The sequence below is a fragment of the Chinchilla lanigera genome, unplaced genomic scaffold, assembly GCF_000276665.1.
Source record: "Chinchilla lanigera isolate Chin_1 unplaced genomic scaffold, ChiLan1.0 scaffold00021, whole genome shotgun sequence".
NCBI lineage: Eukaryota > Metazoa > Chordata > Mammalia > Rodentia > Chinchillidae > Chinchilla > Chinchilla lanigera.
Window position 1 is genome coordinate 11166517 of NW_004955422.1, and position 23941 is coordinate 11190457.

The 23941-nt window shown below is 45.5% G+C and overlaps 1 protein-coding gene across 12 annotated transcripts in view; it reads right to left on the reverse strand.

Moving 5' to 3' along the window:
- Positions 1–23435, reverse strand: part of Cd44 (CD44 molecule (Indian blood group)) — an 83891-nt gene extending 60456 nt beyond the window's left edge. For 2 of the 12 annotated variants that reach the window (XM_005384133.2, XM_013514145.1), the window contains exon 1: positions 23069–23430. In XM_005384133.2, coding sequence (XP_005384190.1) covers positions 23069–23135 — 67 coding nt within the window. In that variant the 5' untranslated portion in view covers positions 23136–23430. Of the gene's footprint in view, positions 1–23068 lie in introns of all 12 variants that reach the window. The other 10 variants (XM_005384135.2, XM_013514148.1, XM_013514150.1 and 7 more) reach the window with 9 other exon arrangements.
- Between the last annotated feature and the right edge of the window lie 506 nt (positions 23436–23941).

Below are 23941 nucleotides of genomic sequence, written 5' to 3' on the forward strand. Positions count from 1 at the left end.
AGAGCTTCCTTCTTCAATTATGAAGACTTTCATACCCAGGCAGCCCATGGAAGCCCACAGAGTAAGTAGTATGGATCCATCTTACAGATGAAGAAATTAAGGAATCAGAGACTCAACGTCTTGTGGGGAATTTGAGAAACCCAGACATCAGTTCAGGTCTTCCAGGCCTCCTAATTCCCCCCATTACCTTGCAAGCAGCCACCTTTTTGCTTCAAGTTGTCAAGAGGGAAGTGATCATGTTCAGATAAGTCAGTGATGGTTTCAAATTTTCTTTTTCCCTGTCATGAGGTGCTAAACAGCGCCATGATGTCTGAGACAGGTAAAGGTAGAGCTGCCCCAGTGGGGGCTGGAATGAGGCTGCCAGGGCAGATTCCAGGGCCTCAATCCACCAGCTGTTCATTCTCACTGAGCACCCACCCCTCCCCACCCACAGCCCTGGCACCTCCACAGTTCCTAGGAGGCCCTGTGGACCAGTCTGGAAAACAGTGGCAGGGGCAATCATCACTAGGTCAGTCTTGCAGTGTGGCTGGAGGTTAGTCATCCCACATGATGGCTATATAAACAGAAAGACCGAACAATTTATATAGGGTCCTGCCACTCACAGGTCGGAGCTCCTAGGAAATACATCCTGGGAAAATGCTTTAGAAGCGATACAGGCTTAGCGTTATTATTTTTGTATTTTCCCTAAGGATAAGCATAGAAATTCTTTGCAACTTAATGTCCTTCATAAAAACTGACTCTCGCTCACCCTGCACAGAGGAGATGACAAAGCGTGAATTTCCAATACGCTCTAAGGGAACTGTGGCTGGATGAACAGTGCACTTGACAGGACTTAGAGAATCTGAAACTGAAGTAAGGCTTCTGTTGTTGTCCTTCAAGATAGAGACCCCAGATACGACAAGTAAAGTGTTGCCACCAGTTCCCATAGAGCCCAGCTCTAATACACAGCCCAGGGCAGCTCCAATTTTGATTTCCTTCCCCCTTGCTTGTCTTTCAGCATCTTCTCAAGTGAAATAGGAAAGATCCTAGAGTATATGGAGCTGCTATCTTGTGTGGGACAACAGTCTAAGTGTCTTAACAAGTGTTATACTATGAGACTCACAGAGCAGACTTAAGAGGTCAAATGATCACCCCAGCATCACAGAAGAAATAAGTGAAGTTCAAAGCATTACCAGCTCAACATCCTATGATGGAAATGGCAAAAGGCAGGAGTCAAACTCCAGGACAATACCTGCTCTCTGACATAAGTTTATCAAGACTCAGTTTACCCAAGCCACAGCTCTCTGCTTAGGACACGCAGATTCTCACACTGAAGGGCTTGATATGCAAATGAACTGTGGGGCAAAGGATGTGGCTGGGACACACAGACTTTAACAGCTGGTACTACTGAGCCCTTGACTGAGCTTCTCATTAAATTACACTAATGGAGCACCTACTGTCCATCAGTTTGTCTGCCAGGGACTTCACACAGACTATCTTATTCAAACCCCAACAGTAGTTGTGTAAGTGCTATTCTAGTACTAAACCTTTTTACAAATAAAAGGACTGCAGCTGAGAGAGGTTAAGAGAGAAACCTGTGCAAGATTGTACTGGTGGAGGGTCAGGAAGATTCCTCCTTGCTGTCTTAGCTGCCACACACCAATGTCTCTCTCATCATAGCAGCCTGACTTCAGGAAGTTCCAGATGAGAAGCTCAACCATGCTTCTTCCCAGATGGTTTGAAAACTATGGAGTTAATATTCTAATGCCATGCAAATAGAGCTAGCAAGTAGATAGGCGCTGATGACTACTTTCTCCTCCCAAGGGACAGCAAATAGAACAAAAGAGGTGGGGCGCATTAAAGAGAAAAATCAGCACTGCGCTGAGAGTTAAAAAGCCTGTGGTTAAACACAGCTAACCCTTAGGGAATCATAGGGAGAGGAAAGGTTGGATGAATGGATTGGATTTCTGCTTGGCTGGGGTGGAGTGTAGACAGGTCAATACCTCTGTTCTTCCCATGACTGCTCCTTGTAGACAGTATCTAGTTCAGTTACTCCTTAAAGTGCTGCTTCCTAGCCCTGCCTAACACCATCACATTGATTCATAGGAAGGACAATTTCAGACACACTCAAGTGGTCACTAGGTGCCTGGAAATCTCCACTGGCCTCTTCGCCTCTCACTCAAAAAGCCCCAGCTGAAAGCAAATGAGTGCACACCTCTCTAGGAATAACCATGGTTATTGACTTTTATAAGAAAATTGTTGTTCATAAACTTGATACTTGGTTGTCCATAGCCCTATAACCACAGTTCAGCTTACAAGTAACACTGACTTACAGGCAGATTAACACAGAACTGCAGTCAACAAAGGCCTTTAGGTCACCTTTTTCCTCTTCGAATATATCAACAGCGCAGTTATGTAGCGGCAAAAATATTTATTTGCAACAACAAAGCCCTGCAAATGATGAAGCGGAGTCTGAGATTTCCACTGATGCTGAATTTGGCAGCCGCCAAGTTGTGAGGTCACATTTTAATAACTCAGTCTCTCTCTTTTCTCATTTTCTATCAGGTGCTAAAATGAAAAGGTATGTGTGTGTGTGTGTGTGTGTGTGTGTGTGTGTGTGTGTGTACATAAGTGCACAAATGTGCATACATGCACAGATGCAAGGAACAAGATCTCTCTCCCCTGAAAAAGCTCCACTGTTGCTCATTCTCAGATGCTCTGAGAGGTATGTAGACATTTCAAAACAGGAGAGGCTGAATTGTGGGGATATTTTAAAATTCTGGGCCAAAAGATTTCTAGGATTAGTGCGGTTCCAATTGCCCTGTGTACTAAGAGCTTGTAATTCATACCTCTTCCTGGGCTTTCAATCTGTGAAATCCCATCTGTAACAACAGATGCCAGTCTCAAATGCCAATGTCAGAGAACTCATTTCTGACAAGCTTTTAAATACAACTCTAACCACAGGTTTTGGACCAAAATCTTTACTGTTTATTTCATGCTCAGTTGAGATGGGCCAAACATAACTTCCTGCTTTTAAGGAACATGATTCATGCAAAAAGGCAAAGGCTTAGAAATGGAGGAAGATACAAATGACCTTTCTGGGAAGTTATCAAAGAAAATAAGGTGTTAATTTTCCTTCAAATAAATGGCCATTGAACATGACAAGGGACCACACCTGGCGAAGGCCCATTCTTTCACTGCAGGCCTTAGAGTGAAGCTCGGAAAACCTCCGGGTGAGAACAAATGGCCTCTTATGAAATCTGTGCCTCTTAAAGCACTAATAGGCCATAGGAATGGCACAAGATGTGGACTGGAAGCAATTTCTATGAAATACAGATGTTACGTGCCAGATGTGATCCTGGGTCCTGGGGAGCCAAACAGACCCCTGCCCTCGAAAGGTCTGCCTTCCAGTGTGAGGTCATAAGCAATAAAAAGGTCATATGTCTGGGAATCATATAATTTCCAGTACTGATAGGTAGAAAATAAGAGGATATGATAGAGAATGTCAGGTAGTTAGTGCAGTCTGATGCTCACTCTTCTAGGAAGTTACAGGAATGTGTTATTTATTTATTATAAGCTTTTATGTAGGATCAAATACCTGGCAAAAGAAAATACCCCCACACACATGCACACACACAGAGATTAAATCAGGTTTAGAATTTAAATCAGATTTGGAATCCATCTCTGCTTTCCAGGAACTTAGCCGTTCATAAAGAAATAGTTCCAGAATTTGAACCTAGGAGGATAGACAAGAAAGAAGAGGAAAGTAAAGGTTATGTCAATTAAATGGTCTAGCTTTGAAGACAAGAGTTCCATCTGGGTCATATGCTGGATACAGAGTTGATCTAAGTAGGGCTGTGTCTGCCTCTTCTTGGTCTTAGCCAGAAATGCAGTGCAACTGAGACAGTTCCAAAGTATTCCAACAGAGTGTGGCTGTGATACATCCATTCTTGAGGCCTCTGAAGTCCGACAGAAACTCCTGGCTCCACAAAACCTCTACCAACTAGTATTTTCAGTTACTGGTAACTGGAGATTGCAGTGATTTATTCTCTTGGTACTGTAAGATCATGAAGGCCACAATCATCAGAAAGATGAGCCTAGTCATGGGATATTAGGCAGGCCATATTTTCTTAACCTTTAAGTTTCTGTTTCTTCATCAGTAAAATGAAGGTGATACCTTCTTTCTGGGGTACTTTTAAGGATTAAATAAAGGCATGCTCCTAAGCACTTGGCAAAGAACCTGACTCTTAGCAAAGTGCCTAGTACTTGATAACTATTAGCCAACATCTCTGAGATTAAAGTGCCCTCCAGGCAGTTGATAGGTAAAGTGCCTCTTGAACTTACGTAACTGTTCCACTCATTCATTATATCCTGGTCCCCATATCCTGCTCCTCCAGACCTTCAGACAGCAAGTTATTTAGGATCAGGAGCCTAAGTATGTACATGTGTGGGTTATCACTCTACATAAGATGCATGACAGACAGATTGATAGAAATAATTGATAGGATACAACGTGACAGATTAAAGAGATACAGAGAAACAGTCTGTAGGACAATATTCTAGGGAGGAGCCTGCATCAAGCAGTACTAACCCACAGAACCAAAGTGGGTTCCAGTGAGACTATGCCTTCTTTTTCTTTGTATCCGCAGCATCTGACTTATAGCATAGTGCCCAATAAATGTCTCTATATTTTAATGGGAAAAGCATTCATTAGAAAGTCCGCTGCCATGGAGCTTAATTCTCAGCTTCGCACTGATACACTGTGAGCAGCTGGAGGAGTCATTTCACTTCCCAAAGTCCTTATTTATTCATCAGGCAGGGAAGCAGTTAGACTTGATCTCTAGGTCCCAACCTAGCCTTCTGCCTCTAGAAGTTTGTTTCCTCTTAACTCCCTCTTCAAACACCCCAGGGACCTGCTGCTCCCTCCTGCCTGCAATAACAGTGCCATTTTGCTCTGCTTTTGAGGCTGCTATGGTGCAATCAACATGTCAGGCAGTGTGGACTGGCCAGCAGAAAGAAACAATAGACCAAACAAGAAAGAATATGAGCAGCATCCTGCTTTCAGATTACTCCAAGCAAAGCCTTTTAGCACACAGAGCCTTGGAGCTTTCCCCTTGAAGCTGGAAAGATGGTTTCAATTAAGAGAAACTGATTTCCTTAGAGACAATCTTCCTAAATTACTACAAACAACCCCAATACTCCCTGCTGTGGATTTTAGCACTTTGGGCCAATTCTAACCATTCTTCAGTCCTGAGAAGGTCTCTGCTAGAGGCGCTGCTGTACAGACCCCACCCATCTGAACAATGAGGAGTCGTGATACCCTCAACTCCCATTGGGTCCCTGATCTTTGGTGGTCTTGGAGGCTCCTGCCCCTGGGAAGAGGAGAGACGTTCCCTTTACCTCCTTTCCTGAAGATACCTGCCAATACTTCTGAAATGTTTCTGACCTCTTAGTTCTCAAGGAACCAGAAAGAAAAGGAAAAAAAAAAATCTAAAATTTTAGGGGAAAAAAAGGAGAAAAAAGGAGGCTCTTAGAATTTTCAAAGCCTCCAAGTTCTGAAGATGGAAGAGTAGAATTAACCCCATAGAGGCAAGGGGAAGTTGTGGGGTAGCATTAAAAGGAAGAAAGGACTTTGCCTTGTACTCTAGCTGCAGTACACAATACCCAAACCATCTGAGGCAGACTTAGTGTTGCTCCATTCCTCAACCTCTAAAATGGCTGTGATGAAATTCTGCCACGCATTGATCCAAAATACATGCCTTTAAGAGAAGTTGATGAAAGTTAGATAATAAATATATGCCAAGTACCAACAGAGATTTGGATCATAACAGGTGCTTAGGAAATGTCAATCTTAGTCCCTCCTCCTGGAAAGATAAAACCTTGGGCAAGTAGCCTCAGCTCTCCCAGATACCAAGGGGACCCATGCGTTCTTAATTTACGATGTGTGGAAAATGATTTGTGCTCTGGCAATCTGCTGTTTCATCCCCACCAACAGTCCAAAACCACACTCTTGTGAAATAAAAGGCAAGATGGGAAGCTGACACAAAAGCAAATGAAAAGGTTCAATGGCCTTACTCATTTCTGAGGTGTGACCAGGAGTGGCCAAATCGTCCTTTCACTAGAGGAGAGCAGAACTAAGTAGGTAAAGGGGATTACAGCTCCTTTTGGAGATGAGGGAGTTGAGCACAATGATTGACATGTAGGTACTTATGCACTCAGAAGCTGGCCCCCCATTCACAACCAAGAAATTCTAAGCTGAGGCTGCTGGGAGGAAGTGGGCTTTGGGAAACTCCAAAATTCCTAGAATGAGAAGGAAGCTATTGTACTAAACTGCCTCTAAGGGTCCCTCTGTACTCCAGAGTCAGGGGGAAGCACTGTAAAGAAACATCTCTACCCACAAAGGGGGAAAATGCCAACTCCTCCTCCAGCCCCACTGGGACAGAAGGCAGGAAAAGCTGATCCTGCTGAGACAGGCAACCCAGGAGATTGACCGTAATTGTGCAAGTAGAGACAGGACCTGCAGTGTTTTTCCCTGTTCACTTTCACCAGCTCCAGCAAAAGTTCCCGGAACATCCCCGGCTGCTTTATCTGCTCAGAACAGTGGTTCCAGTAAGTACATGTGAGGGTCAGCACTCCAGTGCACCCTCTCTACTAAATTAAATGAGATCTTATTAGCTAATGTCATGCCCAGAAATGGAATGAAAATCTCCCAAAGGCAGCTAAAAGCATTTCTCAAGTGTAGCAGGAGCACCGTTAGGGCTAAATGGCAAAGGGAGAGGCCTGTGATTGTTATGATCATAACAAGGATCATAATTATTACCGTTGAATGCTTACTCTGTGCAGGTAATTCTATAGAGGGTGTCTCATACACACTCACATCAGTCCTTACACAACCCTAAGCTGTACGTATTATACCTCGGTTTTAAAGGTGAGAACATAGAAGTGCAAAGAAGGTAAATGAATTGCTTAGGGCAACGTAATTGGTGCATGGCAGAACTTGAGCCCAGCTCTAACTCCAAGGCCCACGTTGCTTTCTGAGCACTGATGACAACAGCAAATCCCTGCCCAGCCACAGACTCAACTATCTGAGCTGAGTAAACGCTTTCAGTTCTAGCTTTTAGAAGCAGTTAGGAGGCCTGGCTTTGAGAGAGACAGAAAGAGAGAAGAGGACTGGGGATTTAGCTCACCGGCAAAGTGCCTGCCTGGCAAGCGCAAGGTCGTGAGTTCAGTTCCTGGTACCGGAGAAAAACCAAAAAAAAAAAAAAAAAAGAAAGAGAGAAGAGACCTGGCTTTGAGAAACACTGTTCCCTCTTTGAAGAGCAGGCTGTGTCTGAACATCTTTCAGGGCATCTGGGAAGCTCATTTGGAAAAGAAACCAAATGCGTTTTCCATAGTTTTCAACAATGCAAACAATGCAGCACACAGAAATGGCTGTTGATTTTAGTTCTCCAAACAATATAAAGAACAGGAAGCTCAAGCAGATAATAAGGCACTTTTCCCATACCAGGCAGCCCCGCTGAAGGCAGTCTGGGAGGTTTGTTTAAACAAACTGGGGTTTGTTTAAAAGGAAAGAGAAATGTCCTAGCAGGGAGCCACTGGGTGCTCCCACCTCCAGCCCCAACAAGGGGTGTGAAGTCTTAGGTCAAGGCTCTCTTCTCAAACCTTGCCCCAACTGTCCCATTTCTAAAAGGGAAATGTTTCCTCCTTGCCTTTGTCCTTCATATCCAGCCCAAGTGGTCAGATGCTGCATGTGCTCAGCTTCCCTCTCGGAAGCCATGGAAGACAATGTCTCTTAGGTGATGTCACGCAGGGAAGGGCGTGAGGGAACTAGGGTGGAGCACAACCAAAAAGGGGAAGGAGGAGAGAGAGACAGCTCACTTGCCTATCCTTCTGTGCTTCTGAAGCATCTGTTTTTATGTGAACAGAAATAAAGACAAAGAAGATGGATGGATGGATGGATGGATGGATGGATGGATGGATGGATGGATGGATGCATGGATGGGTGGATGGATGAATGGATGGATGGATGGATGGATGGATGGACAACTAGAGGAAAGGAAGGCAGCAAGCAAGTAACAAAGAAAAGAGGAGGATAGAGATGATAGACAAAAATAAAGATAGATAATGGATCATAGAGATAGATAAGTGACAGACTGATAGATCAATAGATAAGGGTTTTTTTTTTTTTTCAGTTTTAATTTGGAGATCAGCGTGAGCCCACCACAGTAAACCACAATCTCACCAAAACCTCCCAACACTGAAGTGGATACAGGTCTTCAGGAAGGAAAATCCCAATCTCAACCTCATTTAACAAGATTTCATTCAATGCCTCCATGTTCTGGATATTGTGCTAGTATGATCAGGACATTGAAGAGGGCAGATGAGGTCATTGCCCCAGTGGCCGTTATGGGCCACTAGAGCAGGCATCTATCAAACACATCAACAGAACAGAGAATAAATATTATAACAGAGTGTGTGGTACAGAGGAAGCGGGAGGTTTTTCTAATGGGAAACCTTTGCTGTCCCCAAGGAAAGCCTCTCTTAGGAAAAACTATTTCTGCTGAAAACTCAAGGCTGGCTTATGAGCTAGCTGGCCAAGCTAAGGCCAGACAAGGTTCACTGTCAGGAAATTCACCCTCAAAACAAAGCATAAGTCATTCTGGCTGATTAGAATTGACTTTGTCAAGCTTTCTCATTGCTAGATACTGAAAAGAACTGGCCTCCTTCCTGTGTAAGAAAGAACACATCTGTGAGATCCACCTTTAAAAGACAGGATGGAGTCATCATAAATCCTTGAAAGAAATGGAAAACAAAACAAAGCAAAATCCTGATGATGCATTAGGATGGTGGATTCATAAGCTAACTTCATGGAGGCAGGGGACAGACCTAGAAAATCTTCCTGATCATTTTTTGGAGTAGCTTTGAATTCAAAGAATCTACTAGGAAGAGCTTCTATGAAAGAACTATTATTAATATAAAATTCAATAGTCAACTCAAGATTCTTTGAAATCAAACCAGGCCCATTGAGAACCAGTGTAATATTCTAACATGGACCTTAGCTCTGGGGATCAAACACTATGGTTTAAATCCTGAATCCACACTCATTACCTATAAATTGGACCTTCAGTGACCTTGGGAAAGTCATTAAAAACTTTTCTCCTATGTGGAAAGGTACTAATGCCTATCACAAAGTTAATGGGAAGCCTGGATTAGATAATGGAGCTGAAAACACTTCACGCTCATTGAAACACTCTCAAGAAAGTGTAATAGAAAGGGGAAGCCAGCTCTTTCCCTTGTGGGTCATCCTGTCATGATTTACAGGAAGAGATGCTCACCCAAGGTCATTGCAATTCTTTTTTTCAGTGGATCGTTGCAGAATAGTGGACCTCATGCATGGTGCGGCTCCAGCAGTGCTGAGTTGCAAGTAATGAGATTATGGTAATAATAATGTGCTCAAGTATGCAAAAGATGGGCTATTTCTTGTAAATTATAATACATTTAAGGTTATTTCTGAACATTAGTTCATTTTATGGGAGAGATAAAAGGACAAGGTTACAGCTAGTATGACTGAGAAAAGCCACAGACTATGTTGGCCTCAAATTGTAGTATGTCTCCCACATGAATTCTGTCCACAAAGTGTGTCTTCTCAGAAAAAGGTGGGGGATGTGGCTTAGGAAAACTACAGCTTAGGTTTGCCATTTTTCTTTATCCCACATAAGAGTCTCACACCATAACTCTACCAGGTTGAAGCTGTACTCATTGTAAGAGACACCATTACCAATGCAACAGAGTTTTTCCAACTGAACTCAATTTTGATGAGAAACATTGAACTTGTGCTTCAGGGAAGTCCAGACTCCCACCTCCAGTCGATGAATCATGATTGGTCTAAGTCAAGAACAGTGATCTGAGTTCTCTTTTGTTATGACTGGCTGGGTGTAATCATGAGATCCTATTCATTCAATGAGAGATAAAGATAAGTGGATTAAGGATTCTGGAAAAGCCATTCTTTGTTTTAAGAAGAGGTCTTTGTAAATAAGCCTTCCTTCTTCTGCTGCTGAACATTAATTGTTTTCAAAAGATGGGTGTAGCTTTGGGAAGCTTTCTGGGAAGAAGAGAAAGGATAACGGGAATGAAGACAATGGGAGTATCAGGGTGGAAATTTGGGGAAGAAATAACCTAGATCTTGACAATATTACTGAGCTCCTGGAAGTGTCTTATCCTCAGATTTCTTGTGGTAGGAGATAATATTTTAAGAGAGTCGATCATTCTGTGATTTACAGAGATATTCAGCTGGCATGTACTAATATGAGGGATGTAAAATTATATGTGATGGATGCTAATCTCATGGTTTGAGGCATAGAGAGACACCTATGGGTGTCAAGGGCCCTAGGTCAGATGAGATCTCCCTGTTAGATGCTCTCACAAGATCTGGGGCTTCTCCTTCATAACACTTACCACAAGTGTAATTAAATAAGGGCTCCTTAGTTATTTAATGTCTATCTCCCTAGCTAGACTATAAATTCTGTGAGGGAAGAGACTGACTTTCTGGCCTAACATTGCATTCCCAGAGCCTCACAATACAGAATACATGTGATGTTCATTCAGATGCTGAATGAACAGTTGATCACTTGAAAACCATTGATTGTTGACTTGACTCATGGGATTGCTCAGAGAGGCTGGGAAAAGCCCAGGCCAGGACGCTCTGGGCATGTTGGTTTCAAATGCTCACTCATTAAATAAATCAAAATAACAGCAAATATTAAAACTACTGCACACAGAAAAAGTTCAAGTACAAGAAGAGCTCCAGAAGAGTGTAATCCCTTACTCCATTTCCCAGGGTGCCACTAAAACACAACTCCTCTTGTCTTCTTTTCTTCTGGGACTCCAAGCCTTCTTCCCTATCCTCTCAAAGGGTAAAATGGAAAGGGTACTGGCCTAGAAGTCAGACAACTAGGGTTTTGCCACTAACTAGTTGTGTGACCTTGGACAAGTCACTTAAAGTCCTTAAACCCTTCTTTCATTGTCTGCCCAATAGAAGAAGTACGCTACATAATTCCTAACACTCTTTGCATTTTGACATGCTTTGGCTTTTGGTCACTGGACCATGGTAACTTCTCTCTTAGGTTCTTCCTCTGTTTCTCCACTTCTTTTTAGGTACTGTTATATGGACCCAGTTCAGCCCACATGTTCTTTGCCAACCCATCAGCTTTAGCAAAATATCAGAAAATCTCCCCTGCTCCTAGTATTTTCATGGAGCTACCGCAGCAAAAGCACTGAGACCCACACTGGCAGAGCACCCCAGTCTTCTGCCAGCCTGAATGCAATCACATGCCTCAGGAAATGGCACAACCAAGAAGCCTGAGCCAATACTGGACCCTCCTAGATAAGGAGGGGATGGCAGCTCTAAGAAGATTGGTGAGCATTCCAAAGAATACAGTTTCAACGATTGGGGTCAACCAGCAATAGGAGACACAGATAAGGTGAGAGTTACCTCAGGTAATAATAGAACCTTGTAGTTTTACATCACGTGCTTCTGCCTAACAGCACAAAACACTTTCACACCAGCAGGCAAAGGTGGAGAGGTCTAGGAGAGGCAGAGGGATTATTATCCCTAGGTGCTTCATACAGTGTATTGAAACACTAGACAGATAAAGCCAACAGCCCAAGGTCACACAATTAGGCTTTCACAGGGTGGGAATTAGAGCACAGTGTCCTAATCTTACCCATGGGTTATTTCTAGTAGACTCTTGATGGAGCCCTTTGTTTATACCTTGGTTCTATCTTATCTTACCTGCCCAGGTAGTGAGCCTACTTTTTCTCTTGGGGATGAGTAGTAGGAAACTTGAGTGGCCCAATGTGGGTTGGCCAGCTTGAGCGCAGAATCCAGCTTTCTTGATTTGGATGCTCAGAGCAGGACCCAATGAGGCCAGTCTGTGGAATGCTGCTAGTTTTGCATTCTGAAGGCACAGAAGAGCTCCCAGTGACAGCTGAGAATGTAGAGGCTCCAGGGATGATAAAAGTTGTAATTAACGTGCACGTACAACCCTTTCATCTTCAAAGACTTTCTTCACATTAACTAGTTACTTGTCCTATCACCCCCAAGGCGAGGTATCATTTTTGTCTTCTCAATTTGCAGATAGAAAAGGTGATGTAGAGAAGGGGCCTTTGCCAGGAAGTCTGGCCCTTGTTCAAAGAGGAGATCCCTGCCTCTGAGCATCTAACTTCAGTTGGGGTTATGAGAAAACAGAACATAAGTGAATCACAAGAGAAGGCACAAGTGACTGAACCCCATCATCAGGATAAGAGACTACTCACTGTTCTGAAAGCAAGGGAAGTCTACAGGATGGTTAGTTGGGTAGATTTAAGAATGGCTACACTCTCAGCTATCAAAAACATAAACTGGAGAACGCTGCTATTATACTATGGTGATAGCCAGTGATTCATAGGAATCAAATCCTCCATAGCTTACTCAAGGCAGGCATTACTAATGGATCACAGCACTCTCTGTAAAAGAGTCAATGTTTGGCTTCTTAGTATAGTGCTTTAGGCAGCCTCTACTAATCAATGAGAAGGGTCACACAAGGAAAAATCTGTTTCCTACTGTTGCTGTGGGATTTGTTTGGGATTCATTTAAGTTGCCACTCTCCAACCGAGGTAAGATTCTCAGTGTTCTATCTTGACCAATATTAGGGCTGGTCTGTTTCTGAACCATTGGCACTGTGTGACAGAGTAAGTCAGGAGAACTTCTGAGTCTCAGGGCAGAAGAACTGGATCTTGTAGAAAGTGCATGATTATTTGATCACCTGGAACCTCTCCAACCTTATCCCTCACTGTTCTTCAACATGGACACTCTTATCTGAGCAGGCCACTCCTCTTCTGGCCCCAGTCAAGCCGTATTCATTTTCCCCTCTTTAAATTTTTGTCTCATGTTTTTCTTTTCTCTGGGGTTTTTTTCTCCTTTCATCTCTTTGTATCAATCTTCTTTTCTATACTGATCCTCAAATTCCTCAAAGTCTTCCCATATAACTGCAGCTCACAGAGATGTCTGTTTCTTTTTTTCTGACCTCCCAATACTCCGTTGTATATTCTCTTATATCATTCTTTTATCTGCTTAACTTTCCTTCTACTAAACCATAAGATCTCTGAAGACACTAGCTCTTCTACTTCCCTTACTTCTTTCCATGCACCAACCACATAATATATTTTAATGAATTAAAAAAGTCAATTCATCTGCAGTTTATAATTGGGGAAATAGAAGTAACCAGCAGGTAAAAGGCCCTGTCCCCTGTCATCCTGTGACTAAGAGAGAATTGTTAAACCTCTGCTGGCTGTGTGTAGGTTCTCACTTCTCCTAGCATACTTGTGTCTGCATGATTGGCTGGACAGATGACTGAATCACATTCAACAATAATTGAAGGCATCGTATATGACATGAGGCCCTAAACCATATGGGATTTAAATTCAACTGCTGATCAGGAGATTCCACTCCTGTGGGACCAATTAGAATGATCTTTGATCTGACTGAACACTTTCAGTGACTAATAGGAAGCTGGGATCAAATAGGGATTTGACTTCTATACCAACTTGACAAACTCCTTAGTAAAGCAGTCTTTATGACTTCCCCCCAACTTCTAGCAGCAAGCATTTCTCTGATTTTTGACTGGGTAGATGGGTCGGTGGGGCTTAGCAGGAATCTAGAAGACTCTCAGTAGAAGCTGCAACTCACCATCTCACAGGCCTGCCTTGCTCAGTGCCTAGATAGGATTTTATTTGTGTGCATATTTATTTGTTCTTGTTTTTTATTCTTTACCTTTAAGGTTCTCATGTTGCTTTCATATGACACTAGAACCCTCCCTCTAAGTACTTCATTTTGCACCAACATGTTGCAGGAGCTTCTTGAGGAAAGCTGAGAAATTTAAGGTGTTTATGAACTTTGAGAATAAAGGACAAAAGCTTTCCTCTTTTCGGAGATTGGCTTTTCTGGCTACCTGAAGCAATGTTTCTTGAAAGTACAACTGAAAGCAAAGGATACTGCATTCAGATCCTATAGGTAATCCCAGGGCTGGCTTCCTGTGGTTTTAGCTATGTGACTGGAATATATTGCTACCTTGATCTGAGCTTCTCTATCGGTCCACTGCCCAAGTGGTAAGAGGATTTGGTGGCATATGGACAAAGCAATTCACCCCTAGCAGTCACTCCGGTCCACTGAAGTGTACAGTGTTAAATGGGTCTGTATGCTTGTTTCTGTCATAGATTAATAATTCACTTCTGACATTTAATACAAACCAGTCATTGTGTTATAGTACTGTTATTCTTTCCATTAAGTTTCAGGAGTCTTAGGCGTTAGAAATCCAAAGAGTAGTGAATTTATAAAATGCAAGGCCTGGAAAAGACTTTAGAGAATAATTCAAATGCAGCTTTCTCATTTCACACAAGGAAAAAAGAAAGCAAATGGGGGTAAAGGCATTTGCTCAGCATCTCATAATGAATTAGTACTAGAGAGGAACTGAAATATAATATAATTGTGTTTATTCTTAGGATGCTTTCTGTGCATTATACACGTAGCTTAGAAATGATGTGCATATATCATTCTAGACACCCTGTGTGTCTGGCTGATTTCATGCTGCTCTTGAACAGCAGAGAAGAGAATCAGCTGGAAGTCTATTCGCTTCATAGGCCTTATACCTTCTGTGCTACCTTGCTCCAAAGTCCAGCTCCTTATTCCCTCTACACTACACTGAGCATCCAGTTATATTGAGGTAATCTTTGGTCTGGAAGGTATTTAAACCACTAGCTGAAAAAAGGAATGCTACTTTTTTTTCTTTTAGCATACTGACCAAAAGCCAATGTCTTTTCTTTGAGGATTACAGAGAACATGATTTTGAAGTTCAGTGTTCTTTATACATGAGGACAGATTTGAAGCTACGCACTAAGGCATACATGCAGCCAGATCTAAAGGAAATCAAGATCTACAAGACAATCCATTGTGCTCAAAACTTCCTTGCCTTGCCTGACATATCAAACTTCAGGAAGGATCTACTCAAATTGGAAAGAGTGCTAAGAAAGGAAATTTCAAACAGGCTTGAGATTCACTACAAAGGGCACTAGAAAAAAGACTGTTTTTCCTGTATATCAGAAAGGCGGGGGGTGGGGGTGGGGTGAAAAAGAATTAACCAGAACCTATAAAATCACAAATGGTAAATAATGGAGTCTTGTATTCATTCCGTTACCCATCTAAATACTTATTAAGAACTTGTGTCTTAGTGATGTTCTCATCCTAGAGATACAATACCAGACACCTCCAGCTTAAAGGAAGAGAGGTTTATGTGGGTTCACCGTTTCAGTGGGTTCAGTCCATGGTCGGCTGGCTCAAATGCAGAAATGGCACAGTGGAAAGGCCTGCCATGGAGGAAAGCTGCTTATGTCTTGGCAGCCAGCAAGCAGAGAGCAGAGACAGACACTTCCAAATCATGTCCCCAGCGACCCACCTCCAACCAGACCCGACTCCTGGACATATGAGGCCTAAATCATAACAGCTTGTTATAACTAAGAAGGCTGTGATGATAGCTGGGAGTTATAGTGGATGCAAAAATGCACATAGCAGCACCTGGGCTTTACCTTAAGGACCTTCAGAACCATTATACAGCTAAGCGGTATCCCTTGAGCTTCTTCTTAAATAGAGATAAGCATGTGGAATTTTTGTGAGTTATCAATAGAAACAACTAGTAAGCAACAAAGGAAAAGGTCACTTAGCAGAGCTTAAAGGGATAAACCTGACCTCTGAGGCTGGTATTATGAAAACAACAAGTCCTACCAGAGGATCAAGTGCAAAGGCAAACCTCTAGGCTGGAGACTTCTCCAAATTCTTCTCTGTACACATGATGTGCATCCTTGTGTGTTATCTGAGCCCCTGTTCTCGCCTTGCAAGTATGAACCTTGTAACTCATGGAGGCTGCAGGGCTGACATCAACCAGTCTGTAGGCTGTATGACAGCACTCAGCTCTGTTGCACTCTGCCTCTTAGGTGAGCCACCTTCAGCACTGGCAGTGGTGTGACTTCCATACTGTAGATACTCATTTAATGCTTTCAGATTTTACAAAGGTTAGGGTCAGGGTTCTGGGCAGAAATGACCTTCTAGGCCAAAGGCACCTAGGTATGGGACACATGGCATTGTACATCTTTCCCTGGCCTCTTAATTTACACAGTAGGGAACACTTGTGAAGAAGCTTTACTGTCATCACTCTGACACCTTTAAAAGAGGAAGTAGAAAAAGATGCTGACTAGTCCCGTAGCTGCTGTGTAGTTCCTTCTAGAAAGCACACAGGCCTGCATAAGTGAGAAGAGATGTATTGAAATTCAAGCAGATAAAGCATCTTGGTAAGTCCCTATCCCCAGGCTAAAAGCTTGCCCTCCTCCTACAGACTGAGTCAGACCTCCCCGAGATATTTTGCCTCCTTCCTTCCTGGATAGCTTGCTTGTCAGTTAGATGTACCCAGAAAAACCTCACTTGCTTCCTAATGTGATATTCACCTCCTAAGCCAAGCAGAGGCCAGTTCATCTGGTTTGGTCTGGAGAGAAGGCAACAGCAACCTTCCAGCTTGAGCTAAATTCTTTGTGCCCTATCGTATGTATCCTGCATCCAGATGGCCTCCTCCCTCAGAGTTTCCCCTACCTCCTCTAAATTCTACTAGACAGAAAGCTCTCAAACCAAGGACTGTTAAGCCCAGGAGAAATATTTTGCTAGTATCGGTTTGGTTCATTTCTCAGCTTTGTCCAATCACAAACCACAGTCTTAGATAATAGAGAACACCAATCAGCAACCTCCACCTTTCATCCAGGTGAGAAATAATCAGATGATAATGAGCAAACAACTCAACTCACCATCCTTTTCTGTCCTACTTCCCCCAACTCCCCATCACATAGAGGAAAGAAGAACTTCTGTTCAGGGATGGCAATGAACATGAGCGAACCACTCAGAGTATGAATGGGAAGAAATTTCCATTACAACTTCTTTCTCCATTTTTGCAATTCCAGTCACTCCTCTGACGACAACGTGTTTTAAAAAGGAAGGCAAAGCCAACTCTATGGGTGTTATAACTCTATCCACAAGATTCCCAAATGGAGTTCTTGAAACAACCAAGGCATAACCAGGTATAACCCTCCAGGTTTCTAGAGTGCCCTGACATCTTCATATACCAAGGGAAACTGAAAATTAGTTACTAAGTGTACTTAACTCTGTTGCCAGATCCCTTGGGTTTGAATCCTTGGCCTTGGTCAAGTTACTTAAATTCTGTAAGTTGTGCAAATCACCTCCTTGGTGATTCTGTGCCTTATTTTCCTCCTATGTAAAAGCAGGGTATTAACAGGACTGTCTACCTGGAGTTGGTGCATGGATTAAACAAGTTACGTGTAGGCAACACCATTCTATGGTGCTGGCATATAGTCAACGCTCTGTATTTGCTGTTAGTATTAACAGTAGTGATGGTAACCCAGAAATGTAACTAGCCACAAAAAAGCAGTACAAAAGGTGCAAGAACTTAGAGGGATGCGGGTTAACTTTCAGCAATGATACCACAGTAAATGCTCAAAGTTACTCGAGGATCTCTCCCCCAACTTGGGAGTTTTGCAACCAACCTTTAATCTCAAAAGCTGAAGACCCAAGAAAAGGTTTCAAGACTTGCACTGTGCAAATCACCTCCTTGATGACTCAGCCCATCCCCACCTACCTTCAATCTGTCCGCCCATGCTTAAGAGGGACACTTGCACCAGGAGAACACACCCAGGCAGCCAGTGTACCCTAAACTCGGGGAGGCCTGGCTCCTTGAGTTTTGTCCCCCCACAACACCCATCCCCTCATTTTGCATTTGACTTCATATCTCTGAGTCTCACTGTGGGCAACTTCTACTGGGAGCCCTAGCAAAGGAAGCAACGTGGCTCTCTGTCAGGCGTCAGGCTTCGCAGCAAATCTACACCATCAGGACCTGCAGTAGCACCAGGCTGGATAGCAGCTGGCTGATTACCCAGAGACCGACTGAAGTCAGCCAGAATCTTCTGTGAGATCTTTCTGCTTCTCTCCCAGCTACCAACTCTCTCCAGAAGCAGGTGTGAGGGTCTGAAGGGTGGGGTCTCTCACCCAAGGATTCCCAGCAGCTCCCAAATCATTAGACTTGCAATCTGGCCACTGCTGGGGAGTGTTACATTTTGAGACTTAAATTTAGGGTTGGTGTCATCATCCTGCCTGGCTCCCTCTCCTTTCTCAGCCCAACTGTTTAGTAACCCTTTCCTTAGACAGGCATCCCCAGCCACAGCAAGTAGCCACCCAAGCCACAAACAGACGGCTGAGCTCGGGCAGCTAGCCAGGCAAGCCCGCTCCTCAGCCCTGCCCAGGACAACGCATCGATCACAAACACAGTTTCTGACATCAAGGGGATCTCCTAGGGCTGCAGAAGACAGAGAAGAGAAATACTCCTTCCATTCCTCTGGCAATGAAGCTTACTGCCCATTTGTTGGCCAGTTGGCTAGTTTCGAGAACGCATGCCTTTTTTTTTCATACCGGGAATTAATCCCAGAGCCTTTGCAGTGAGCTACACCCCCAGCCCTCTTTTGATTTTTTTTTTTTTTATGATGAGCAAAGATCTTGCTAAGTTGCTTAGGCTTAGCTCAAACTTTTGATCCTCCTGCCTTGGGCTCCCTGAATTCTTGGATTGCCGGCTTGCACCCCATACCTGACTGATCGTACGCTTTTCGAGAACAATTTCCCTTGCTAAGTGAGTGAAAAGTGAAGTCTGAATTTCAGGTGGAAGGTACCAGCTCTTCCCCAAAGAACATCTGTGTCGTTCTCACTCAAGCAGAGGCACGAAGGATGTTGAGTCATCAGCTTTTTGCTGTGCAAATCCCCAGAATTTCTCTCTGAGATAGAAAAGATCCCCTGTGAAAACTATGTTGAGCATCTGACACCTGCTTCAGTGCATTCTTTCAAAGAATCGCTTCCTCTGAGCCCGGGTGGAATTGGCCAAAACAGAAGTGCTGGGGAAACACAACTGGGGAGAGTATCTTGTCCTCCGGCCCAGGATGCACCGCTGGGGAGGCCTAGCTCACCTCTTGCCATCTCTTCTCCATCAAAGGATCTCAGGCTGGAAGCATCTTACACTATGGGCTGGTTTGACATCTCACTTAGGTGGTCCCATGACTTTTGAACCATAGCATCCCACTGCCCAGGATCTTCAAGACTTCTCCATACTGGAGACACAAAGAACTGGCTGCTGAGCATGTGGCAAAGGGGCTGGGTGGGTCACTGCATCTGCAAAGCCTGCAGGGCCAGCATGAGAGGTGTGCAGGCCTCTTTCTCAATTTCCAGGGAGAGAGCATTGCCCTGACTTGTCTCTTAGACAGGGAACAGCCTCTCCCTTTTTTCCAAACCTGCAAATGAGAGCATGTCTAGAAGGGCAGCTGGACTCTGATAAGGGAATTGACTTATTTTAGCACCAAATAACTAGCTTGGCATCTCTGACAGCTGTGGCCAAGCCTGGGAAGAGATAGGTCAGTGCAGGGCAGGGCAGGCAGGGCAGGGCAGGGCAGAAGAGCCAAGTTCAGAACTCCACAGCTTGCCAGAGGGTGGAGAGAGAAGCCTCATGCCAGGCTACTCTAGCCATGGGGACAGGGAGGGCAGGGGGACCACAGCAGTTCCCAGAGTCCTCCAAAGAATGGAAGGAGCACAGGCATGGGAGTCACACCGGGGTGGGGTAATAGCTGTAGCAGAAGTGGGGGTGGGGCAGACAATGGGGAATCCCAACTCCACCACTGCAGCCAGGGACAAGTCATATCATCTCCGAGTGAGCCTCAGTTTCTGTATCAAGAAAATGGAGTCAAGGGAACCTGAATATATAGGGCTATTCTGAGGCTTATGGAAGAGATTCTACACTAACCCCTTAGTTTAAGGCCTAGCACAGGGTCAGTGCACAGCAGGTGACATTTCCTAGAGACTCCACACTGGAACCATGTGGTACAATAGCAGAGGGGTTGGCTTTTAAAGCTGGGGTGCTCTAACCAGCCAGTGACATTCCAGGAGGCACTAAGAGCCCTGGAACAAGACAAGCTGTTTCTCAAGTACCCACTTTGCTTTATAGTAAGACACAGATATCATCACTGCCATGTTAGTCTGGGTATATCGCGCAGGGAGTTGTAAAGCGTGTACAAGATAGGATTTAAGGTAGGAAACAAATGTTGCCGCTTTGAGCTTGCAGGGAGTGTGGTGAGGCTCCCAGAGTCCGGGACCACAAGGGTTTTTCCAAGACAGCATGTGTGGAAAGTGCCCTGTTGTAACACCCTCACATGTCTCCGGAAGGGGAAGTCACCAGTCTCTCTTTTGTGGTTTTCTTCCTCTTGGGAAAGACACAAGGGGTTTTTCGAAATGCTCCTTGGAATCAATGTCTCTGAGCCTATGACAGTGAATCAGAAAATATTCCTTGGGGCTGGGGATTTAGCTCAGCGGCACAGCGCCTGCCTGGCAAGCGCAAGGTCGTGAGTTCGATTCCTGGTACTGGAAGAAAAACAAACAAACAAACAAACAAACAAAACCAGAAAATATTCCTTGAATGAACGGTAGAGGATCCGTCATAAACTAAGAACTTCATTCAGTCCAGCATGGGGTGTTTTGAAAGGAAATGGAGGCTTTTCCCCACCAGCTGCCAGCTTTCTAACACATGTACATGTCACTATGTTTTGCAAGAAATCAATGCCCAGTGCATATCAAGGGAATAACTGAATTCATCGATGTTAACCTCAGAGGGATGGAGCTTTGCTTCCTTGTTTCTTCTCCTGGGAAAACAGCCAAAGCTCTAACTCCCAGCAAGGGAGGCATCTCTATTCTCAGTGGCAGCCACCTCCAAACCCCAGGCTATCAGATGCAGCCCTCTTTCTCAACACCAGAGAGACAATTCTTTTGCAATGACCTCTCACCACGGAAGAGAAGGAGGACTCCTCCCTGCTACCCTCTACTCACAGCCACTCCCATGACACCCTCCCTTCGCTCCCCGCACCACACACAACTGCTCATTCAAGATACCTGTTCTCCAACTCTTGAGCATTTGGATCCAACACGGCTTAACTCCCCTTGGCCATTTTTCTATCTTTTCATTTCTGATACAAAGACCGCACTCTTCCTTCCTCTCCCTGCTCCACCCCAAAATTTGCCCCTCCCCACAGTTTCCTCTTTGTCTTGCAGAGCACACAAGCTCTGCCCACCCACCCCCAAGCCCTCTGTTAAGTCTTGTCGCTTTCTCAAGTCTCTCAGTCCCTTCCAAACGAATTTACAAGCACATGAAAGCCAAGGTCAGGCAGTCATTGCTATTTCCCTGTACTTCCTTCCAAGGATGCTGCCCAAAGGAACCACAGAACTCTTTCTGAGGCAGCAGGGAGGTTGGTGGTCTCTAGGATAACCCGAGGGTCAGGACAACACCATTTATTTGCAGGTGGGCCCCTTTAGAAGAAAAGCAGCCAAGAGACATTACTAGTAGGGAGCACAAAACAGACTTCCCAGGAGGCCAGGCGCAGGGTCCTCCATGGCCTCAATTTTTTCTTCTCTCTTGCCCTCAGCTTCCACTGTGGTCTCTGGTCCACCAGAGCGCCCCCTTCCCTGAAATCCTTTCTGACTTCACCCATCCCATTTATTCTAATGTGTTTTGACCATAGCCTTAGGGTTCAGAACTCACAGAATCTGAGTTCATATCCTGCGCCACACCTGCTGTGTGAATGCCAAAAAGTTACTTAACCTCTCTGAGCCCAAGTTTATCTCCTGTAAACAAGGCTAAACAGGACACTTCTCACTCAGCCTTTGTGGCTGTCAAATGAGAACACACACATAAAGTTTTAACACAGAGCTCCCAACAGTGAAAGGGTGCCGTCAATGGTAGCTTTTACTACTTTGCTGTTATCATTTGCACCGCTTCTGCATTAGGAATGAACCTTCTAGATCCGTACCTATCCTCAGTCTAAAGTATCCAGGCTGGACTGTGTCTTTTGCTTTCTTTGCCACCTCCCCAGAACTGGGTTTAATAAATGCTGCTGAGTAGAATGAACCACAGGCTGAGCTGTCTTAATGACCTGGCTGGCACTTCTTAAAAGGAAAATTAATTTTGTTAGCGATAAGCAAATCGGCCATGTAATTATCCGTATACAAAGAAAAGGATTGCCTGGAGTTGAGCCATGCTGGAATACCTCACACGGGGCCCCTCCCCTCCGTAGCCACCGAGAGCAGCCAGCGTGGTTTGGATGGGACACTGAAACCTCCTTCCTGATCCTCCACGGTACCCAGGCTTCCCTCCCGCTGAGGCTGCCCAGGGAATAGGAGCCACATTATTGTTTGGATTTCCCCAGACTGACTGGCAGACCAGGAGGTCGCAAGGATTGAGCCGCTGTGCCTGTCACCTATGGATTCTCCCTGCTCCAGACTGGAACCACGAAGACACTCAGAACCTCTCCGCAGAGCTGGTTCAAGTTCCCACAAGCCTTGAGGTGGTCAGCGACTGGAGCAAACCGTAAGAGCTTTGGAAACCAGGCTCCTTGGGGAGCCACCCTTGCCGCTTGCCAGGACGCCTTTCCGGAAAGCTCAAAGCCAAGGACTCTCACACTTGCAACTCTGTGGCCGCCTGGCCGGAGCTCCTATCCCTGCCCCAGCCCCAGCCCTGTCGTGCCTCAGCCTCTGCCGCCGCTGGCCGGCCAGCCCTCGGGCACAGGAGCCGGTTGGTCCAGGCACCGGCGGCTGCGGTCCGCCCCAGTACAGTTACTTTCTGCCATGTGCTCCAGCTCTAGCGACCTCACCCAAAAGTGCGCGCGGGCAGCCTGTCCGGCAAACTTTTCTTCTTCCTTTCTCTTTCCTTTTTAACAAAGCGGTGCTAACCGCCACCAAGCTCTCCAGCCTCTTAACGCAAACCCCAGCCTCGCTTTCCGCAGGGTCATCCAAGTTGCTCGCCCCCCACCTGACTGCAGTCCCCCACCCTGACCCCCGGGGCCGCTCAGACCGTGGGCTCCTGCGGGGTCCTAGGCACCCCGACTCCCACTCGCGCCGCCCCGGGCTGCGGCGGGCACTCACCGATCTGGGCCAGGCTCAGCTGCACGAGGCAGAGTCCCCAGGCTGCGCGCCACCAGAACTTGTCCATGGTGTCAGCGAACCCAGAGTGCGAGCGAGTGGCGCTGGAGGGTCCCGGTGCGCGGGGACACGAGAGGACGGGGAGAGGAAGGCGGACCAGACCTGTCCGAGGCTGGGGGCCGCTGGGCAATGAGGCCGCCTCGGAAGTTGGCAGCAGGTTTTATTCAGGGTTGAAAGAGTGACCTAAGAGGGAGGGAGCGAGGGGAGGACACACCCAAGCGAGGGGCTGTGACTAAGCAGCCAGCAGCGGTTTAAAGACGCATCAGCCTCTCGGGCGCTGCCCCTGCGTCCTTGTTGCACTCCTGAGAAGTTGTGAAGTTGTAAATTTGTAGATGGGGGCGGGGGGGGGGTGGTTCCTGAGTGCGCCTGCGTCGAAGCACACCACCTCCACCCCGCGCACCCCCCTGGCTGTGCGCCCCGGGGCTCTCGGCTTCCTCTACACACCCGTCCTCCCGGAGGGCGGCCTCATAAAGGATGGTGACTGGGTCCTGAAACCTCGCCCAGCTGATTCAGCCTCTGGCCTCTCCTTTCCCGCTAAATTTCTCTGAGTAGGCTGGGGTATGGTTGTCTGTGTTTCCCAGGCAGCTGGATATCCTGGGAGAAGAGCTGGGACAGGGGGAAAGTCCTGCCCTGAATAATGAATGGTGCTTTCCAGGCAAGGGTGGGGAGTGAGGAGAGCTAGGGAGAGCTGATTCTTCTTCCCCTCAGCGGGAAGTGAAGTTTACATGGCTCAGGAGGATTTTTGTTCCTGCTCAGGGAAAGCTAGGGATGGCCGGCCCTACTAACCTATGCGCTCATCTTCTGCTGCCAGGAAGG